The following is a 14,751-nucleotide window of genomic DNA, read 5'->3' on the forward strand; positions in this document are numbered from 1 at the left end:
GCTAAAGACTATTGTATAAGTAACATTGTGAAATTTAAGTCTTCTTTTTATGTTAAAAACTGGTGCTCACAAAGCGTAAGGTGTAAAAGCGCTTTATACGCCTTGAGCTGCAACAAACCAAGATACGCTTTATTTTCTGTCGTTCGTGCACTTCTTTCGCTCGCAGTGATTGCTTGATTGTGGGATTGCTGCTTACTTTACTGTATGAACACCAGTTTAGATTTAATAAAGTTGAGATCAGTTGTTTCCTTAGTAAGGTGCCACCAGGGCATCGGTTTTGTGATCGTTATTTACAGGTATAGTGACAATTCCGTAAAAACAATTTGTTCACCTTAGTGAGTATCTCTATAGTGTTAATGTAAAAGTTTTAACAGTATTTCGAGTGAAATGAAAACGTGAATGCGGCATAGAACGTTAGAGCTAACTACAAGATGTCTATTAAAGCTGTCAACGATACTGACTTATCAAACATACTACTTAAACTGCTTAAGAGAGAGTAGGCACACAAATGCAAACAGAAGGTAAGCCGATATTCATATTTTTTATTTACCTTTATCAATAGAAGTTTAAATGAAACTGTTTTAGATAATTTTATTTTTTTAGATATTATCATTGACCTACCACCACTATACTATTGAAGCAGTTAATTGGTTAAGTTGAGCGCTTGAGGTTGTTCCTCAGTAGGTGTCGCTCGGATTGTGATGCTTCGATCGTCACGGCGTGCGAGTCTCTAGACGCAGTAGGTTGAACGCTATCCCTAGTCTCGTAGGGTCTAATCCCAATTGTCCTTTTGGAATATCTAGCCTCGATTACAAGGACGACTCGGCCAGTGTTAAATCTGTGTTGCAATGACTCGAACAGTATCTGATTATATCTTCATTGTTAATTCGTATGCGACGATATATATAAGTTGCAACAGTTGGCATGACTACTTATTCAGTACCTTATTCAAATAGAATACATATATAAAATTATAAGACGGTTAATTTGTACAAGCGAATACCGCCCGAACTGCAATATCCCAAACAAGTGTTAGCTTCGCTCAACTCCATATCTAAAACAGTATATATAACATTTTGCGGCACTGCAGTGATCATACATTCTTCCGGTTTCACACGTTACCAATGGGTCAGCCAAATAGGTCGGCTTGTGTGTGAACGAGGACAAATATAGTTAATAATGCGTCATACATTAACCCTGATAGATATTTGGAAATATGAGACACGAAATGTCTCCACTATGAACTGTCACCATAGATCCAATTTACTAGAGTAGGATTGGAAATGATTGGACACCTTTCATTCTATGTTTTCGTATTATTTGGTAGTAAACAAAAAACCCTCAAAGAATTTTAAAATCGTATTCTCACGTCTCCCATAGACCGTTCTTAATTGACTAAAACACGATCAGGATATTTAGATATTACGTGTTAAAGGTGTCCCGTTTCACCCCACAGCAAAACTATATAGCACTAAACCTTAATTAAAGTAATATTTCAACTACAGTCATTTTGTATATAATACATACTCCAAACAATTTAGCGTCGTCACAAAAATGCCCCTATTCACTTTTGTTTTTATCCGTTTCATCGGGATACTGTACATCAATAGGAGTAAGGCAGTAGAAAGTTTTATCTCTTTTTGCTTCAATTGACTTTTGAAAGAGCAAATTAGTTTTGTAAAAACAGTCCCATGAAATTCCTCCAAAGTTCTGTCTGAACCTGAACAAATGCGTTATAATTATTAATGATTAAAACTAAAAAAGTACATTTATAGGTTGCAAAATTATGAAACAATACACTGACATGACATGTATGCCCCGTGTTGGTACAATAGCACATGGTTTATATGCACTCATGGGGGGATCTATACTGTTGGGTAGGGTGGTCCAGCTACACCAAGATAAATAGGTGATAAAGTCATTTCACGTATGAGTTTTTTTAAGTATAAAAAGCTTTAAATCAATTTTAATAAAAACAACTGCAAATCCTTACTTAACGTGGTGGTAGTTGTGATATTGAGGAGAAGATAAAAATGGAAGATGGTAGTTGCTATGGTGACCACAAGTATCTATTTGAGCAATTGCAATCCACCACCAGACAAGAGAAAGATGAGATCCAAGTAGAATAGGTCCGATAAAGTAAGGCACAAAGTTGGCGAACTGTTTAAAAGGGAAATCGAATAAAATTTAACCTAAACCGTTAAATCCTTGAATATATACATTTCACTTACAATGTGGTCGATCGGATGAGAGTATACAGCAGCAATACTGATGGGTGCTATCCACTCGTGGTGCATTTTGTGACAGTACTTGTAAATGGAAGGATGGTGCATTAACCTGGAGACAGTTTTACATTAGTGATCAAGTTTAACTATAATAAATATTTGTATTGCATAATAGTGCTTCATTAAACCTGTGTAAAAAAAGAACGAGGCATCGTTTAAGTATCCGAAACCCATATAAAGCAGATACATCTTCCAGAGTTGTGGTACAGGTTGATCACATGACATGCCGGTGTATTTCATGATTGGATACGAGAGATAGATGAGAACACAGGAGAGAATTTCATTGAATAAAACTACAGCGCAGCACCAGAAGAACCGACGTGGCTCGACCTTAATAAAAAAAAATAATAAAAAGATAGATTAACAACCTAACCATAGTGGATTAGTTTGACATACCTTATTAGGTTATGATGCATTTGTAAATGCATTCTACCTATTGCTACAAATGGCGCACAAAATCGTGTTTTCGTAGCTTTATTTTTGAACGAGCATAGTCGACTGCAGCAGTAAAAGGGTTATTTAAGTTATAAAAATGATAATACGTGCTCAATCGTTAGGGCTAAGCTTTCGTTTTAGGATAAGAAAAGGTACTATCATAAAAATTACATTACCGGAAAATGCTTATCTTTTTGTATTTTATATTTGAGCATCCATGCTGGTTTTCCAGTACAATCTACATACATGTAGAATAAATTTCCGATCAAGAACGAAACAGTATGAACCAAAGAAGTCCCTGAAGGGTTGTTTTTGAGTAAAACGTTTAATTATTCCCGAGCGATTGTTGCGAACTTAATTGTTTAATTAAACGTTGAATACAAATTTTGTAACTGTAACTTACCAAAAGTAAACATCAACCTGTCGTCATGATTAAACAGCAACAAAATTTTCAGCCACTGATCGTTTAGGAAATTATCGACTCCGTCTATGTAGTTGAATAGTAACTCCATTTTTTCCTATCTTAAAACAAGACAGCTGATTTTTTTTATTGCCCAAATCTGATCGCTTTGGTTGATCTGATAACAACAGAAAATATAAACTGGTGTAAATCGCAAAAAATAACCTGCCGCCCTGCCGATAAACTATATTGTTTCCGAAATCTTCAATAATTACAGTGGGTTGAATATCTGCCAGATCAGAACTCAATGCATAAGTTCTGAGATTTTTACTTGTAAAGTTCTTATATCTGGTGCTACCTGTGGTTAGTGAATCAGCAAATAGGTCGTCCAGAAAACTTTCGTTTAAGCAGAGGCCATTGTATATATGCTACTCTATGATGATTATTTCCAATCTGGCTACAAATGTAATTTCTTTACGCAAACGATCAGTCAAATTCGCTAAACTATTAAAAATGTGTCACTGTACATTATACAACAATTTTCGCGATCCTTTTCCGTATATAAACATATAAAAATGCTTATATACGGACTCTGCCTTGCACTGTTATACTGCACTGTCTGGCTGAACTGTCGGGCGAAGTGCAACTGTGCACTCATGCGTGAAAAGTGGTCACGTGGTCTCGTTAGCGTACTATCACTTCAGTATACTATGGTATAACAATCTAACTACGTACAACTGTACAACACAATACGAACTATCAAACATAGTCAACTGTGTACAAACACGTTCTAAATATTTGTCCCCTTTTTACTTATCCCGGATACTGGATATCGATTGGCGTAAGGCCATAAAAAGTTCGATGTCTTTTTGCCTCAGTAGATTTTTGAAATTGGGAATTCGTTTGATGAAAATCATCCAATAAAGCCTCACTGTAGTTCTGGTTGAATCTAGAAACACATTACGGAATTATACCCTTTAGTTTTGCTAATTAAATGGAATACAATATTATTGTATTACTTGCTAAGTTAGTTTACTTAAGTATATAAAAGCTGCAACAACAAATAGAGATGTACGAGTTAGAAATACTTAAACACTGGTTTAAACGTCTATCTGTATACTGTTTTACGGGTAACTAAAAAGTATTCTTACTTAACGTGATGGTAGTTGTGATATTGAGGAGAGGATAAAAATGGAAGATGGTAATTGCTATGGTGAATTGAACTGGTTGCTTGAGCATAAATAATCCACCACCAGGTAATAGAGAGATGAGAACCAAGCAGAATGGGTCCGATAAAGTAAGGGATGAAATTGGATACCTATATAAAAAGATTTCATAAGATTATACAAGCTATAAAATGGAGTCTGTTTACGATACCGTGTTGTTCTATTTTCTCGTCCCATTTGGTAGTAAACAAAAAAAATTCAAAGATTATAAAAAAACATATCTTCACGACTTCCATAGACCGTTATTAATTGTTTAAAACATAATCAGGATATTTGGATATTATGTGCTAAAGGTATCCCGTATCGTACTAAATGAAACTTACAATATGGTCGATCGGATGAGAGTATACAGCAGCAATACTGATGGGTGCTATCCACTCGTGGTGCATTTTGTGGCAGTACTTGTAAATGGAAGGATGGTGCATTAACCTGGAAACAGTTGTAAACTCATAGAAAATATTGTTGCTGGAACTAAATAGCAAATTAACCTGTGAAAGTAGTGGAATGCACTGTAGCCAAAATGCCCGAAAGCAACGAAAAGCAGATACAACTTCCAGAGTTGTGGTACAGGTTGATCACATGACATGCCGGTGTATTTCATGATTGGATACGAAAGATAGATGAGAACACAGGAGAGAATTTCATTGAATAAAACTACAGCGCAGCACCAGAAGAACCGACTTGGTTTCACCTTAAACGATAAACTCAAACTTGGTATTAAAAACAGTTATACGGAAACTGTTGATTAAAAACGTCATAACTGATAATACTCTTTTGTGACACCGAGCCACGAAAAACGCTAATTTTATTTTTATGTTTACAAAGTTAAAAACGTTACCGGGAAATGTTTATCTTTCTTTATTTTGTATTTGAGCATCCATACCGGTTTTCCGCTGTAATCAACATACATGTAGAATATGTTAATTACCAAGAACGATAGGAAATGTACCAAAGAAGTTCCTGAAACAACAGTTTTTTTTATTCCCACAAAACTTGTTCCGAACAGAACATATACATCCATATGCTAAATCTTTCTATCGAACTTACCGAAAGTAAATATTAATCTGTCATTATATTTAAACAACCACAAAATCGTAGACCACCTTTCATCCAAGAAAGTATCAACTTTGTTTATATAGTTATATACATAGGACATTTTACCCTAAAGAATAAATACATAGTTAATAAGAAACACCTTCAATGGTATAACATTCATTAAAACCTTTAATCCTGTTCTATTCATGCAGTATACGTAACGCTCCGACTGGGTGTAAAACGTCTACAATATGGTGTATTGTACGTTGGTTCGTTCCTAGAAAGTTACAGAACATGATTTTTTCGGCGAACCAGAGATGCCTAAATTTTCCTAACAAGCCAAAATACGCTTTTTTTGGTACCACTAAATGAAAATGTAAACTCGTTTTATGTCTTGTTATGTATTATGATAAATGTGTTGAGCTGATACAGCAATTTTTGTTTTCAGTACAGTTTAGTTCCTTTGTTTTTCTCGCTGTTCGGATATTTTGGCTCATCTCCACGCATTATTTGTTTTGTTCATAGTATATATAGATATACTGATTGATTATGTAAAGTTTGCGTCTGGTAAACAACTCTGAAAACAGTTAAAGCTAAAGACTATTGTATAAGTAACATTGTGAAATTTAAGTCTTCTTTTTATGTTAAAAACTGGTGCTCACAAAGCGTAAGGTGTAAAAGCGCTTTATACGCCTTGAGCTGCAACAAACCAAGATACGCTTTATTTTCTGCCGTTCGTGCACTTCTTTCGCTCGCAGTGATTGCTTGATTGTAGGATTGCTGCTTACTTTACTGTATGAACACCAGTTTAGATTTAATAAAGTTGAGATCAGTTGTTTCCTTAGTAAGGTGCCACCAGGGCATCGGTTTTGTGATCGTTATTTACAGGTATAGTGACAATTCCGTAAAAACAATTTGTTCACCTTAGTGAGTATCTCTATAGTGTTAATGTAAAAGTTTTAACAGTATTTCGAGTGAAATGAAAACGTGAATGCGGCATAGAACGTTAGAGCTAACTACAAGAGGTCTATTAAAGCTGTCAACGATACTGACTTATCAAACATACTACTTAAACTGCTTAAGAGAGAGTAGGCACACAAATGCAAACAGAAGGTAAGCCGATATTCATATTTTTTATTTACCTTTATCAATAGAAGTTTAAATGAAACTGTTTTAGATGATTTTATTTTTTTAGATATTATCATTGACCTACCACCATTATACTATTGGAGCAGTTAGTTGGTTAAGTTGAGCGCTTGAGGTTGTTCCTCAGTAGGTGTCGCTCGGATTGTGATGCTTCGATCGTCACGGCGTGCGAGTCTCCTGACGCAGTAGGTTGAACGCTATCCCTAGTCTCGTAGGGTCTAATCCCAATTGTCCTTTTGGAATATCTAGCCTCGATTACAAGGACGACTCGGCCAGTGTTAAATCTGTGTTGCAATGACTCGAACAGTATCTGATTATATCTTCATTGTTAATTCGTATGCGACGATATATATAAGTTGCAACAGTTGGCATGACTACTTATTCAGTACCTTATTCAAATAGAATACATATATAAAATTATAAGACGGTTAATTTGTACAAGCGAATACCGCCCGAACTGCAATATCCCAAACAAGTGTTAGCTTCGCTCAACTCCATATCTAAAACAGTATATATAACATTTTGCGGCACTGCAGTGATCATACATTCTTCCGGTTTCACACGTTACCAATGGGTCAGCCAAATAGGTCGGCTTGTGTGTGAACGAGGACAAATATAGTTAATAATGCGTCATACATTAACCCTGATAGATATTTGGAAATATGAGACACGAAATGTCTCCACTATGAACTGTCACCATAGATCCAATTTACTAGAGTAGGATTGGAAATGATTGGACACCTTTCATTCTATGTTTTCGTATTATTTGGTAGTAAACAAAAAACCCTCAAAGAATTTTAAAATCGTATTCTCACGTCTCCCATAGACCGTTCTTAATTGACTAAAACACGATCAGGATATTTAGATATTACGTGTTAAAGGTGTCCCGTTTCACCCCACAGCAAAACTATATAGCACTAAACCTTAATTAAAGTAATATTTCAACTACAGTCATTTTGTATATAATACATACTCCAAACAATTTAGCGTCGTCACAAAAATGCCCCTATTCACTTTTGTTTTTATCCGTTTCATCGGGATACTGTACATCAATAGGAGTAAGGCAGTAGAAAGTTTTATCTCTTTTTGCTTCAATTGACTTTTGAAAGAGCAAATTAGTTTTGTAAAAACAGTCCCATGAAATTCCTCCAAAGTTCTGTCTGAACCTGAACAAATGCGTTATAATTATTAATGATTAAAACTAAAAAAGTACATTTATAGGTTGCAAAATTATGAAACAATACACTGACATGACATGTATGCCCCGTGTTGGTACAATAGCACATGGTTTATATGCACTCATGGGGGGATCTATACTGTTGGGTAGGGTGGTCCAGCTACACCAAGATAAATAGGTGATAAAGTCATTTCACGTATGAGTTTTTTTAAGTATAAAAAGCTTTAAATCAATTTTAATAAAAACAACTGCAAATCCTTACTTAACGTGGTGGTAGTTGTGATATTGAGGAGAAGATAAAAATGGAAGATGGTAGTTGCTATGGTGACCACAAGTATCTATTTGAGCAATTGCAATCCACCACCAGACAAGAGAAAGATGAGATCCAAGTAGAATAGGTCCGATAAAGTAAGGCACAAAGTTGGCGAACTGTTTAAAAGGGAAATCGAATAAAATTTAACCTAAACCGTTAAATCCTTGAATATATACATTTCACTTACAATGTGGTCGATCGGATGAGAGTATACAGCAGCAATACTGATGGGTGCTATCCACTCGTGGTGCATTTTGTGACAGTACTTGTAAATGGAAGGATGGTGCATTAACCTGGAGACAGTTTTACATTAGTGATCAAGTTTAACTATAATAAATATTTGTATTGCATAATAGTGCTTCATTAAACCTGTGTAAAAAAAAGAACGAGGCATCGTTTAAGTATCCGAAACCCATATAAAGCAGATACATCTTCCAGAGTTGTGGTACAGGTTGATCACATGACATGCCGGTGTATTTCATGATTGGATACGAGAGATAGATGAGAACACAGGAGAGAATTTCATTGAATAAAACTACAGCGCAGCACCAGAAGAACCGACGTGGCTCGACCTTAATAAAAAAAAAATAATAAAAAGATAGATTAACAACCTAACCATAGTGGATTAGTTTGACATACCTTATTAGGTTATGATGCATTTGTAAATGCATTCTACCTATTGCTACAAATGGCGCACAAAATCGTGTTTTCGTAGCTTTATTTTTGAACGAGCATAGTCGACTGCAGCAGTAAAAGGGTTATTTAAGTTATAAAAATGATAATACGTGCTCAATCGTTAGGGCTAAGCTTTCGTTTTAGGATAAGAAAAGGTACTATCATAAAAATTACATTACCGGAAAATGCTTATCTTTTTGTATTTTATATTTGAGCATCCATGCTGGTTTTCCAGTACAATCTACATACATGTAGAATAAATTTCCGATCAAGAACGAAACAGTATGAACCAAAGAAGTCCCTGAAGGGTTGTTTTTGAGTAAAACGTTTAATTATTCCCGAGCGATTGTTGCGAACTTAATTGTTTAATTAAACGTTGAATACAAATTTTGTAACTGTAACTTACCAAAAGTAAACATCAACCTGTCGTCATGATTAAACAGCAACAAAATTTTCAGCCACTGATCGTTTAGGAAATTATCGACTCCGTCTATGTAGTTGAATAGTAACTCCATTTTTTCCTATCTTAAAACAAGACAGCTGATTTTTTTTATTGCCCAAATCTGATCGCTTTGGTTGATCTGATAACAACAGAAAATATAAACTGGTGTAAATCGCAAAAAATAACCTGCCGCCCTGCCGATAAACTATATTGTTTCCGAAATCTTCAATAATTACAGTGGGTTGAATATCTGCCAGATCAGAACTCAATGCATAAGTTCTGAGATTTTTACTTGTAAAGTTCTTATATCTGGTGCTACCTGTGGTTAGTGAATCAGCAAATAGGTCGTCCAGAAAACTTTCGTTTAAGCAGAGGCCATTGTATATATGCTACTCTATGATGATTATTTCCAATCTGGCTACAAATGTAATTTCTTTACGCAAACGATCAGTCAAATTCGCTAAACTATTAAAAATGTGTCACTGTACATTATACAACAATTTTCGCGATCCTTTTCCGTATATAAACATATAAAAATGCTTATATACGGACTCTGCCTTGCACTGTTATACTGCACTGTCTGGCTGAACTGTCGGGCGAAGTGCAACTGTGCACTCATGCGTGAAAAGTGGTCACGTGGTCTCGTTAGCGTACTATCACTTCAGTATACTATGGTATAACAATCTAACTACGTACAACTGTACAACACAATACGAACTATCAAACATAGTCAACTGTGTACAAACACGTTCTAAATATTTGTCCCCTTTTTACTTATCCCGGATACTGGATATCGATTGGCGTAAGGCCATAAAAAGTTCGATGTCTTTTTGCCTCAGTAGATTTTTGAAATTGGGAATTCGTTTGATGAAAATCATCCAATAAAGCCTCACTGTAGTTCTGGTTGAATCTAGAAACACATTACGGAATTATACCCTTTAGTTTTGCTAATTAAATGGAATACAATATTATTGTATTACTTGCTAAGTTAGTTTACTTAAGTATATAAAAGCTGCAACAACAAATAGAGATGTACGAGTTAGAAATACTTAAACACTGGTTTAAACGTCTATCTGTATACTGTTTTACGGGTAACTAAAAAGTATTCTTACTTAACGTGATGGTAGTTGTGATATTGAGGAGAGGATAAAAATGGAAGATGGTAATTGCTATGGTGAATTGAACTGGTTGCTTGAGCATAAATAATCCACCACCAGGTAATAGAGAGATGAGAACCAAGCAGAATGGGTCCGATAAAGTAAGGGATGAAATTGGATACCTATATAAAAAGATTTCATAAGATTATACAAGCTATAAAATGGAGTCTGTTTACGATACCGTGTTGTTCTATTTTCTCGTCCCATTTGGTAGTAAACAAAAAAAATTCAAAGATTATAAAAAAACATATCTTCACGACTTCCATAGACCGTTATTAATTGTTTAAAACATAATCAGGATATTTGGATATTATGTGCTAAAGGTATCCCGTATCGTACTAAATGAAACTTACAATATGGTCGATCGGATGAGAGTATACAGCAGCAATACTGATGGGTGCTATCCACTCGTGGTGCATTTTGTGGCAGTACTTGTAAATGGAAGGATGGTGCATTAACCTGGAAACAGTTGTAAACTCATAGAAAATATTGTTGCTGGAACTAAATAGCAAATTAACCTGTGAAAGTAGTGGAATGCACTGTAGCCAAAATGCCCGAAAGCAACGAAAAGCAGATACAACTTCCAGAGTTGTGGTACAGGTTGATCACATGACATGCCGGTGTATTTCATGATTGGATACGAAAGATAGATGAGAACACAGGAGAGAATTTCATTGAATAAAACTACAGCGCAGCACCAGAAGAACCGACTTGGTTTCACCTTAAACGATAAACTCAAACTTGGTATTAAAAACAGTTATACGGAAACTGTTGATTAAAAACGTCATAACTGATAATACTCTTTTGTGACACCGAGCCACGAAAAACGCTAATTTTATTTTTATGTTTACAAAGTTAAAAACGTTACCGGGAAATGTTTATCTTTCTTTATTTTGTATTTGAGCATCCATACCGGTTTTCCGCTGTAATCAACATACATGTAGAATATGTTAATTACCAAGAACGATAGGAAATGTACCAAAGAAGTTCCTGAAACAACAGTTTTTTTTATTCCCACAAAACTTGTTCCGAACAGAACATATACATCCATATGCTAAATCTTTCTATCGAACTTACCGAAAGTAAATATTAATCTGTCATTATATTTAAACAACCACAAAATCGTAGACCACCTTTCATCCAAGAAAGTATCAACTTTGTTTATATAGTTATATACATAGGACATTTTACCCTAAAGAATAAATACATAGTTAATAAGAAACACCTTCAATGGTATAACATTCATTAAAACCTTTAATCCTGTTCTATTCATGCAGTATACGTAACGCTCCGACTGGGTGTAAAACGTCTACAATATGGTGTATTGTACGTTGGTTCGTTCCTAGAAAGTTACAGAACATGATTTTTTCGGCGAACCAGAGATGCCTAAATTTTCCTAACAAGCCAAAATACGCTTTTTTTGGTACCACTAAATGAAAATGTAAACTCGTTTTATGTCTTGTTATGTATTATGATAAATGTGTTGAGCTGATACAGCAATTTTTGTTTTCAGTACAGTTTAGTTCCTTTGTTTTTCTCGCTGTTCGGATATTTTGGCTCATCTCCACGCATTATTTGTTTTGTTCATAGTATATATAGATATACTGATTGATTATGTAAAGTTTGCGTCTGGTAAACAACTCTGAAAACAGTTAAAGCTAAAGACTATTGTATAAGTAACATTGTGAAATTTAAGTCTTCTTTTTATGTTAAAAACTGGTGCTCACAAAGCGTAAGGTGTAAAAGCGCTTTATACGCCTTGAGCTGCAACAAACCAAGATACGCTTTATTTTCTGCCGTTCGTGCACTTCTTTCGCTCGCAGTGATTGCTTGATTGTAGGATTGCTGCTTACTTTACTGTATGAACACCAGTTTAGATTTAATAAAGTTGAGATCAGTTGTTTCCTTAGTAAGGTGCCACCAGGGCATCGGTTTTGTGATCGTTATTTACAGGTATAGTGACAATTCCGTAAAAACAATTTGTTCACCTTAGTGAGTATCTCTATAGTGTTAATGTAAAAGTTTTAACAGTATTTCGAGTGAAATGAAAACGTGAATGCGGCATAGAACGTTAGAGCTAACTACAAGAGGTCTATTAAAGCTGTCAACGATACTGACTTATCAAACATACTACTTAAACTGCTTAAGAGAGAGTAGGCACACAAATGCAAACAGAAGGTAAGCCGATATTCATATTTTTTATTTACCTTTATCAATAGAAGTTTAAATGAAACTGTTTTAGATGATTTTATTTTTTTAGATATTATCATTGACCTACCACCATTATACTATTGGAGCAGTTAGTTGGTTAAGTTGAGCGCTTGAGGTTGTTCCTCAGTAGGTGTCGCTCGGATTGTGATGCTTCGATCGTCACGGCGTGCGAGTCTCCTGACGCAGTAGGTTGAACGCTATCCCTAGTCTCGTAGGGTCTAATCCCAATTGTCCTTTTGGAATATCTAGCCTCGATTACAAGGACGACTCGGCCAGTGTTAAATCTGTGTTGCAATGACTCGAACAGTATCTGATTATATCTTCATTGTTAATTCGTATGCGACGATATATATAAGTTGCAACAGTTGGCATGACTACTTATTCAGTACCTTATTCAAATAGAATACATATATAAAATTATAAGACGGTTAATTTGTACAAGCGAATACCGCCTGAACTGCAATATCCCAAACAAGTGTTAGCTTCGCTCAACTCCATATCTAAAACAGTATATACAACATTTTGCGGCACTGCAGTGATCATACATGCTTCCGGTTTCACACGTTACCAATGGGTCAGCCAAATAGGTCGGCTTGTGTGTGAACGAGGACAAGTATAATTAATAATGCGTCATACATTAACTCTGATAGATATTTGGAAATATGAGACACGAAATGTCTCCACTATGAACTGTCACCATAGATCCAATTTACTAGAGTAGGATTGGAAATGATTGGACACCTTTCATTCTATGTTTTCGTCTTATTTGGTAGTAAACAAAAAACACTCAAAGAATTATAAAACGTATTCTCACGTCTCCCATAGACCGTTCTTAATTGACTAAAACACGATCAGGATATTTAGATATTACGTGTTAAAGGTGTCCCGTTTCACCCCACAGCAAAACTATATAGCACTAAACCTTAATTAAAGTAATATTTAAACTACAGTCATTTTGTATATAATACATACTCCAAACAATATAGCGTCGTCATAAAAATGCCCCTATTCACTTTTGTTTTTATCCGTTTCATCGGGATACTGTACATCAATAGGAGTAAGGCAGTAGAAAGTTTTATCTCTTTTTGCTTCAATTGACTTTTGAAAGAGCAAATTAGTTTTGTAAAAACAGTCCCATGAAATTCCTCCAAAGTTCTGTCTGAACCTGAACAAATGCGTTATAATTATTAATGATTAAAACTAAAAAAGTACATTTATAGGTTGCAAAATTATGAAACAATACACTGACATGACATGTATGCCCCGTGTTGGTACAATAGCACATGGTTTATATGCACTCATGGGGGGATCTATACTGTTGGGTAGGGTGGTCCAGCTACACCAAGACAAATAGGTGATAGTCATTTCATTTCACGTATGAGTTTTTTAAGTATAAAAAGCTTTAAATCAATTTTAATAAAAACAACTGCAAATCCTTACTTAACGTGGTGGTAGTTGTGATATTGAGGAGAAGATAAAAATGGAAGATGGAAGTTGCTATGGTGACCACAAGTATCTATTTGAGCAATTGCAATCCACCACCAGACAAGAGAAAGATGAGATCCAAGCAGAATAGGTCCGATAAAGTAAGGCACAAAGTTGGCGAACTGTTTAAAAGGGAAATCGAATAAAATTTAACCTAAACCGTTAAATCCTTGAATATATACATTTCACTTACAATGTGGTCGATCGGATGAGAGTATACAGCAGCAATACTGATGGGTGCTATCCACTCGTGGTGCATTTTGTGACAGTACTTGTAAATGGAAGGATGGTGCATTAACCTGGAGACAGTTTTACATTAGTGATCAAGTTTTTATTTGTATTGCATAATAGTGCTTCATTAAACCTGTGTAAAAAAAAAACGAGGCATCGTTTAAGTATCCGAAACCCATATAAAGCAGATACATCTTCCAGAGTTGTGGTACAGGTTGATCACATGACATGCCGGTGTATTTCATGATTGGATAAGAGAGATAGATGAGAACACAGGAGAGAATTTCATTGAATAAAACTACAGCGCAGCACCAGAAGAACCGACGTGGCTCGACCTTAATAAAAAATAAATGTTAAAAAAGTAGATTAACAACCTAACCATAGTGGATTAGTTTGACATACCTTATTAGGTTATGATGCATTTGTAAATGCATTCTACCTATTGCTACAAATGGCGCACAAAACCGTGTTTTCGTAGCTTTATTTTTGATCGAGCATGTTCAGTATTCTATGGTGAAATTCAAAAAACTGAT

At 35.2% G+C, this 14,751-nt stretch overlaps 6 protein-coding genes and 1 long non-coding RNA gene across 8 annotated transcripts in view; 1 reads left to right on the forward strand and 6 right to left on the reverse strand.

Annotated features, from left to right (window-relative positions):
* The window catches only part of LOC149740506 (bone morphogenetic protein 7-like), a 60,018-nt gene extending 59,059 nt beyond the window's left edge, over positions 1-959 (reverse strand). The window contains exon 1 of the mRNA XM_089871975.1: positions 944-959. The gene's annotated coding sequence lies outside the window, so the exon portion shown is untranslated. The remainder of the gene's footprint in view (positions 1-943) is intronic.
* LOC149740519 (fatty acid hydroxylase domain-containing protein 2-like) lies at positions 864-3,375 on the reverse strand. Its single transcript, XM_089872001.1, has 6 exons — positions 3,124-3,375; positions 2,897-3,018; positions 2,420-2,615; positions 2,232-2,344; positions 1,994-2,160; positions 864-1,720 (listed from the first exon to the last, which is right to left on the reverse strand). Exons 1-6 carry the CDS (start codon positions 3,230-3,232, stop codon positions 1,561-1,563), a joined length of 867 nt encoding a protein of 288 aa, XP_089728127.1. The 5' UTR covers positions 3,233-3,375; the 3' UTR covers positions 864-1,560.
* A 209-nt stretch (positions 3,376-3,584) lies between these two features.
* LOC149740520 (fatty acid hydroxylase domain-containing protein 2-like) lies at positions 3,585-5,670 on the reverse strand. The gene is made up of 6 exons (XM_089871993.1): positions 5,394-5,670; positions 5,185-5,306; positions 4,835-5,037; positions 4,670-4,775; positions 4,272-4,438; positions 3,585-4,069 (listed from the first exon to the last, which is right to left on the reverse strand). Exons 1-6 carry the CDS (start codon positions 5,500-5,502, stop codon positions 3,934-3,936), a joined length of 843 nt encoding a protein of 280 aa, XP_089728119.1. The 5' UTR covers positions 5,503-5,670; the 3' UTR covers positions 3,585-3,933.
* Positions 5,671-6,836: 1,166 nt separating this feature from the next.
* LOC149740521 (fatty acid hydroxylase domain-containing protein 2-like) lies at positions 6,837-9,240 on the reverse strand. The gene is made up of 6 exons (XM_089871988.1): positions 9,099-9,240; positions 8,872-8,993; positions 8,387-8,589; positions 8,205-8,310; positions 7,967-8,133; positions 6,837-7,693 (listed from the first exon to the last, which is right to left on the reverse strand). The coding sequence occupies exons 1-6, from the start codon at positions 9,205-9,207 to the stop codon at positions 7,534-7,536; spliced, it is 867 nt and encodes a 288-aa protein (XP_089728114.1). The 5' UTR covers positions 9,208-9,240; the 3' UTR covers positions 6,837-7,533.
* Positions 9,241-9,559: 319 nt separating this feature from the next.
* On the reverse strand, positions 9,560-11,645 carry LOC149740522 (fatty acid hydroxylase domain-containing protein 2-like). The gene is made up of 6 exons (XM_089871991.1): positions 11,369-11,645; positions 11,160-11,281; positions 10,810-11,012; positions 10,645-10,750; positions 10,247-10,413; positions 9,560-10,044 (listed from the first exon to the last, which is right to left on the reverse strand). Exons 1-6 carry the CDS (start codon positions 11,475-11,477, stop codon positions 9,909-9,911), a joined length of 843 nt encoding a protein of 280 aa, XP_089728117.1. The 5' UTR covers positions 11,478-11,645; the 3' UTR covers positions 9,560-9,908.
* Positions 11,646-11,818: 173 nt separating this feature from the next.
* On the forward strand, positions 11,819-13,761 carry LOC149740523 (uncharacterized). 2 transcript variants are annotated; one of them, XR_016384373.1, is made up of 2 exons: positions 11,819-12,469; positions 12,552-13,761. It is a non-coding gene; the product is annotated as an uncharacterized LOC149740523 (long non-coding RNA). The 2 variants fall into 2 exon arrangements; XR_016384374.1 differs by having other exon boundaries at positions 13,723-13,761.
* LOC149740524 (fatty acid hydroxylase domain-containing protein 2-like) lies at positions 12,812-14,667 on the reverse strand. The gene is made up of 4 exons (XM_089871999.1): positions 14,352-14,667; positions 14,181-14,286; positions 13,943-14,109; positions 12,812-13,667 (listed from the first exon to the last, which is right to left on the reverse strand). The coding sequence occupies exons 2-4, from the start codon at positions 14,280-14,282 to the stop codon at positions 13,508-13,510; spliced, it is 429 nt and encodes a 142-aa protein (XP_089728125.1). The 5' UTR covers positions 14,283-14,286; positions 14,352-14,667; the 3' UTR covers positions 12,812-13,507.
* Between the last annotated feature and the right edge of the window lie 84 nt (positions 14,668-14,751).

Source organism: Ciona robusta, chromosome 2 (assembly GCF_009617815.1).
Source record: "Ciona robusta chromosome 2, ASM961781v2".
Lineage (NCBI taxonomy): Eukaryota > Metazoa > Chordata > Ascidiacea > Phlebobranchia > Cionidae > Ciona > Ciona robusta.

Bases quoted from the DNA above. Each gene is read 5' to 3' on its own strand.
- LOC149740524 (XM_089871999.1), bottom strand. From the start codon at position 14,282: ATGCACCATCCTTCCATTTACAAGTACTGTCACAAAATGCACCACGAG. The intron at 14,110-14,180 runs GTAAGTGAAATG...CCTTTTAAACAG, and splicing joins CTCATCCGATCGACCACATT to TTCGCCAACTTTGTGCCTTA. The intron at 13,668-13,942 runs GTAAGGATTTGC...GCATTTGTTCAG, and splicing joins CACAACTACCACCACGTTAA to GTTCAGACAGAACTTTGGAG.
- LOC149740519 (XM_089872001.1), bottom strand. From the start codon at position 3,232: ATGGAGTTACTATTCAACTACATAGACGGAGTCGATAATTTCCTAAAC. The intron at 2,616-2,896 runs GTAATGTAATTT...TTTTTTATTAAG, and splicing joins AAAAAGATAAGCATTTTCCG to GTCGAGCCACGTCGGTTCTT. The intron at 1,721-1,993 runs GTAAGGATTTGC...GCATTTGTTCAG, and splicing joins CACAACTACCACCACGTTAA to GTTCAGACAGAACTTTGGAG.
- LOC149740520 (XM_089871993.1), bottom strand. From the start codon at position 5,502: ATGTCCTATGTATATAACTATATAAACAAAGTTGATACTTTCTTGGAT. The intron at 5,038-5,184 runs GTAACGTTTTTA...TTATCGTTTAAG, and splicing joins AGAAAGATAAACATTTCCCG to GTGAAACCAAGTCGGTTCTT. The intron at 4,776-4,834 runs GTTAATTTGCTA...AACTGTTTCCAG, and splicing joins GCATTCCACTACTTTCACAG to GTTAATGCACCATCCTTCCA.
- LOC149740522 (XM_089871991.1), bottom strand. From the start codon at position 11,477: ATGTCCTATGTATATAACTATATAAACAAAGTTGATACTTTCTTGGAT. The intron at 10,414-10,644 runs GTAAGTTTCATT...CTTTTTATATAG, and splicing joins CTCATCCGATCGACCATATT to GTATCCAATTTCATCCCTTA. The intron at 10,045-10,246 runs GTAAGAATACTT...ATGTGTTTCTAG, and splicing joins CACAACTACCATCACGTTAA to ATTCAACCAGAACTACAGTG.
- LOC149740521 (XM_089871988.1), bottom strand. From the start codon at position 9,207: ATGGAGTTACTATTCAACTACATAGACGGAGTCGATAATTTCCTAAAC. The intron at 8,994-9,098 runs GTAAGTTACAGT...ACAACCCTTCAG, and splicing joins CAGGTTGATGTTTACTTTTG to GGACTTCTTTGGTTCATACT. The intron at 8,311-8,386 runs GTTTAATGAAGC...AACTGTCTCCAG, and splicing joins TCGTTCTTTTTTTTACACAG to GTTAATGCACCATCCTTCCA.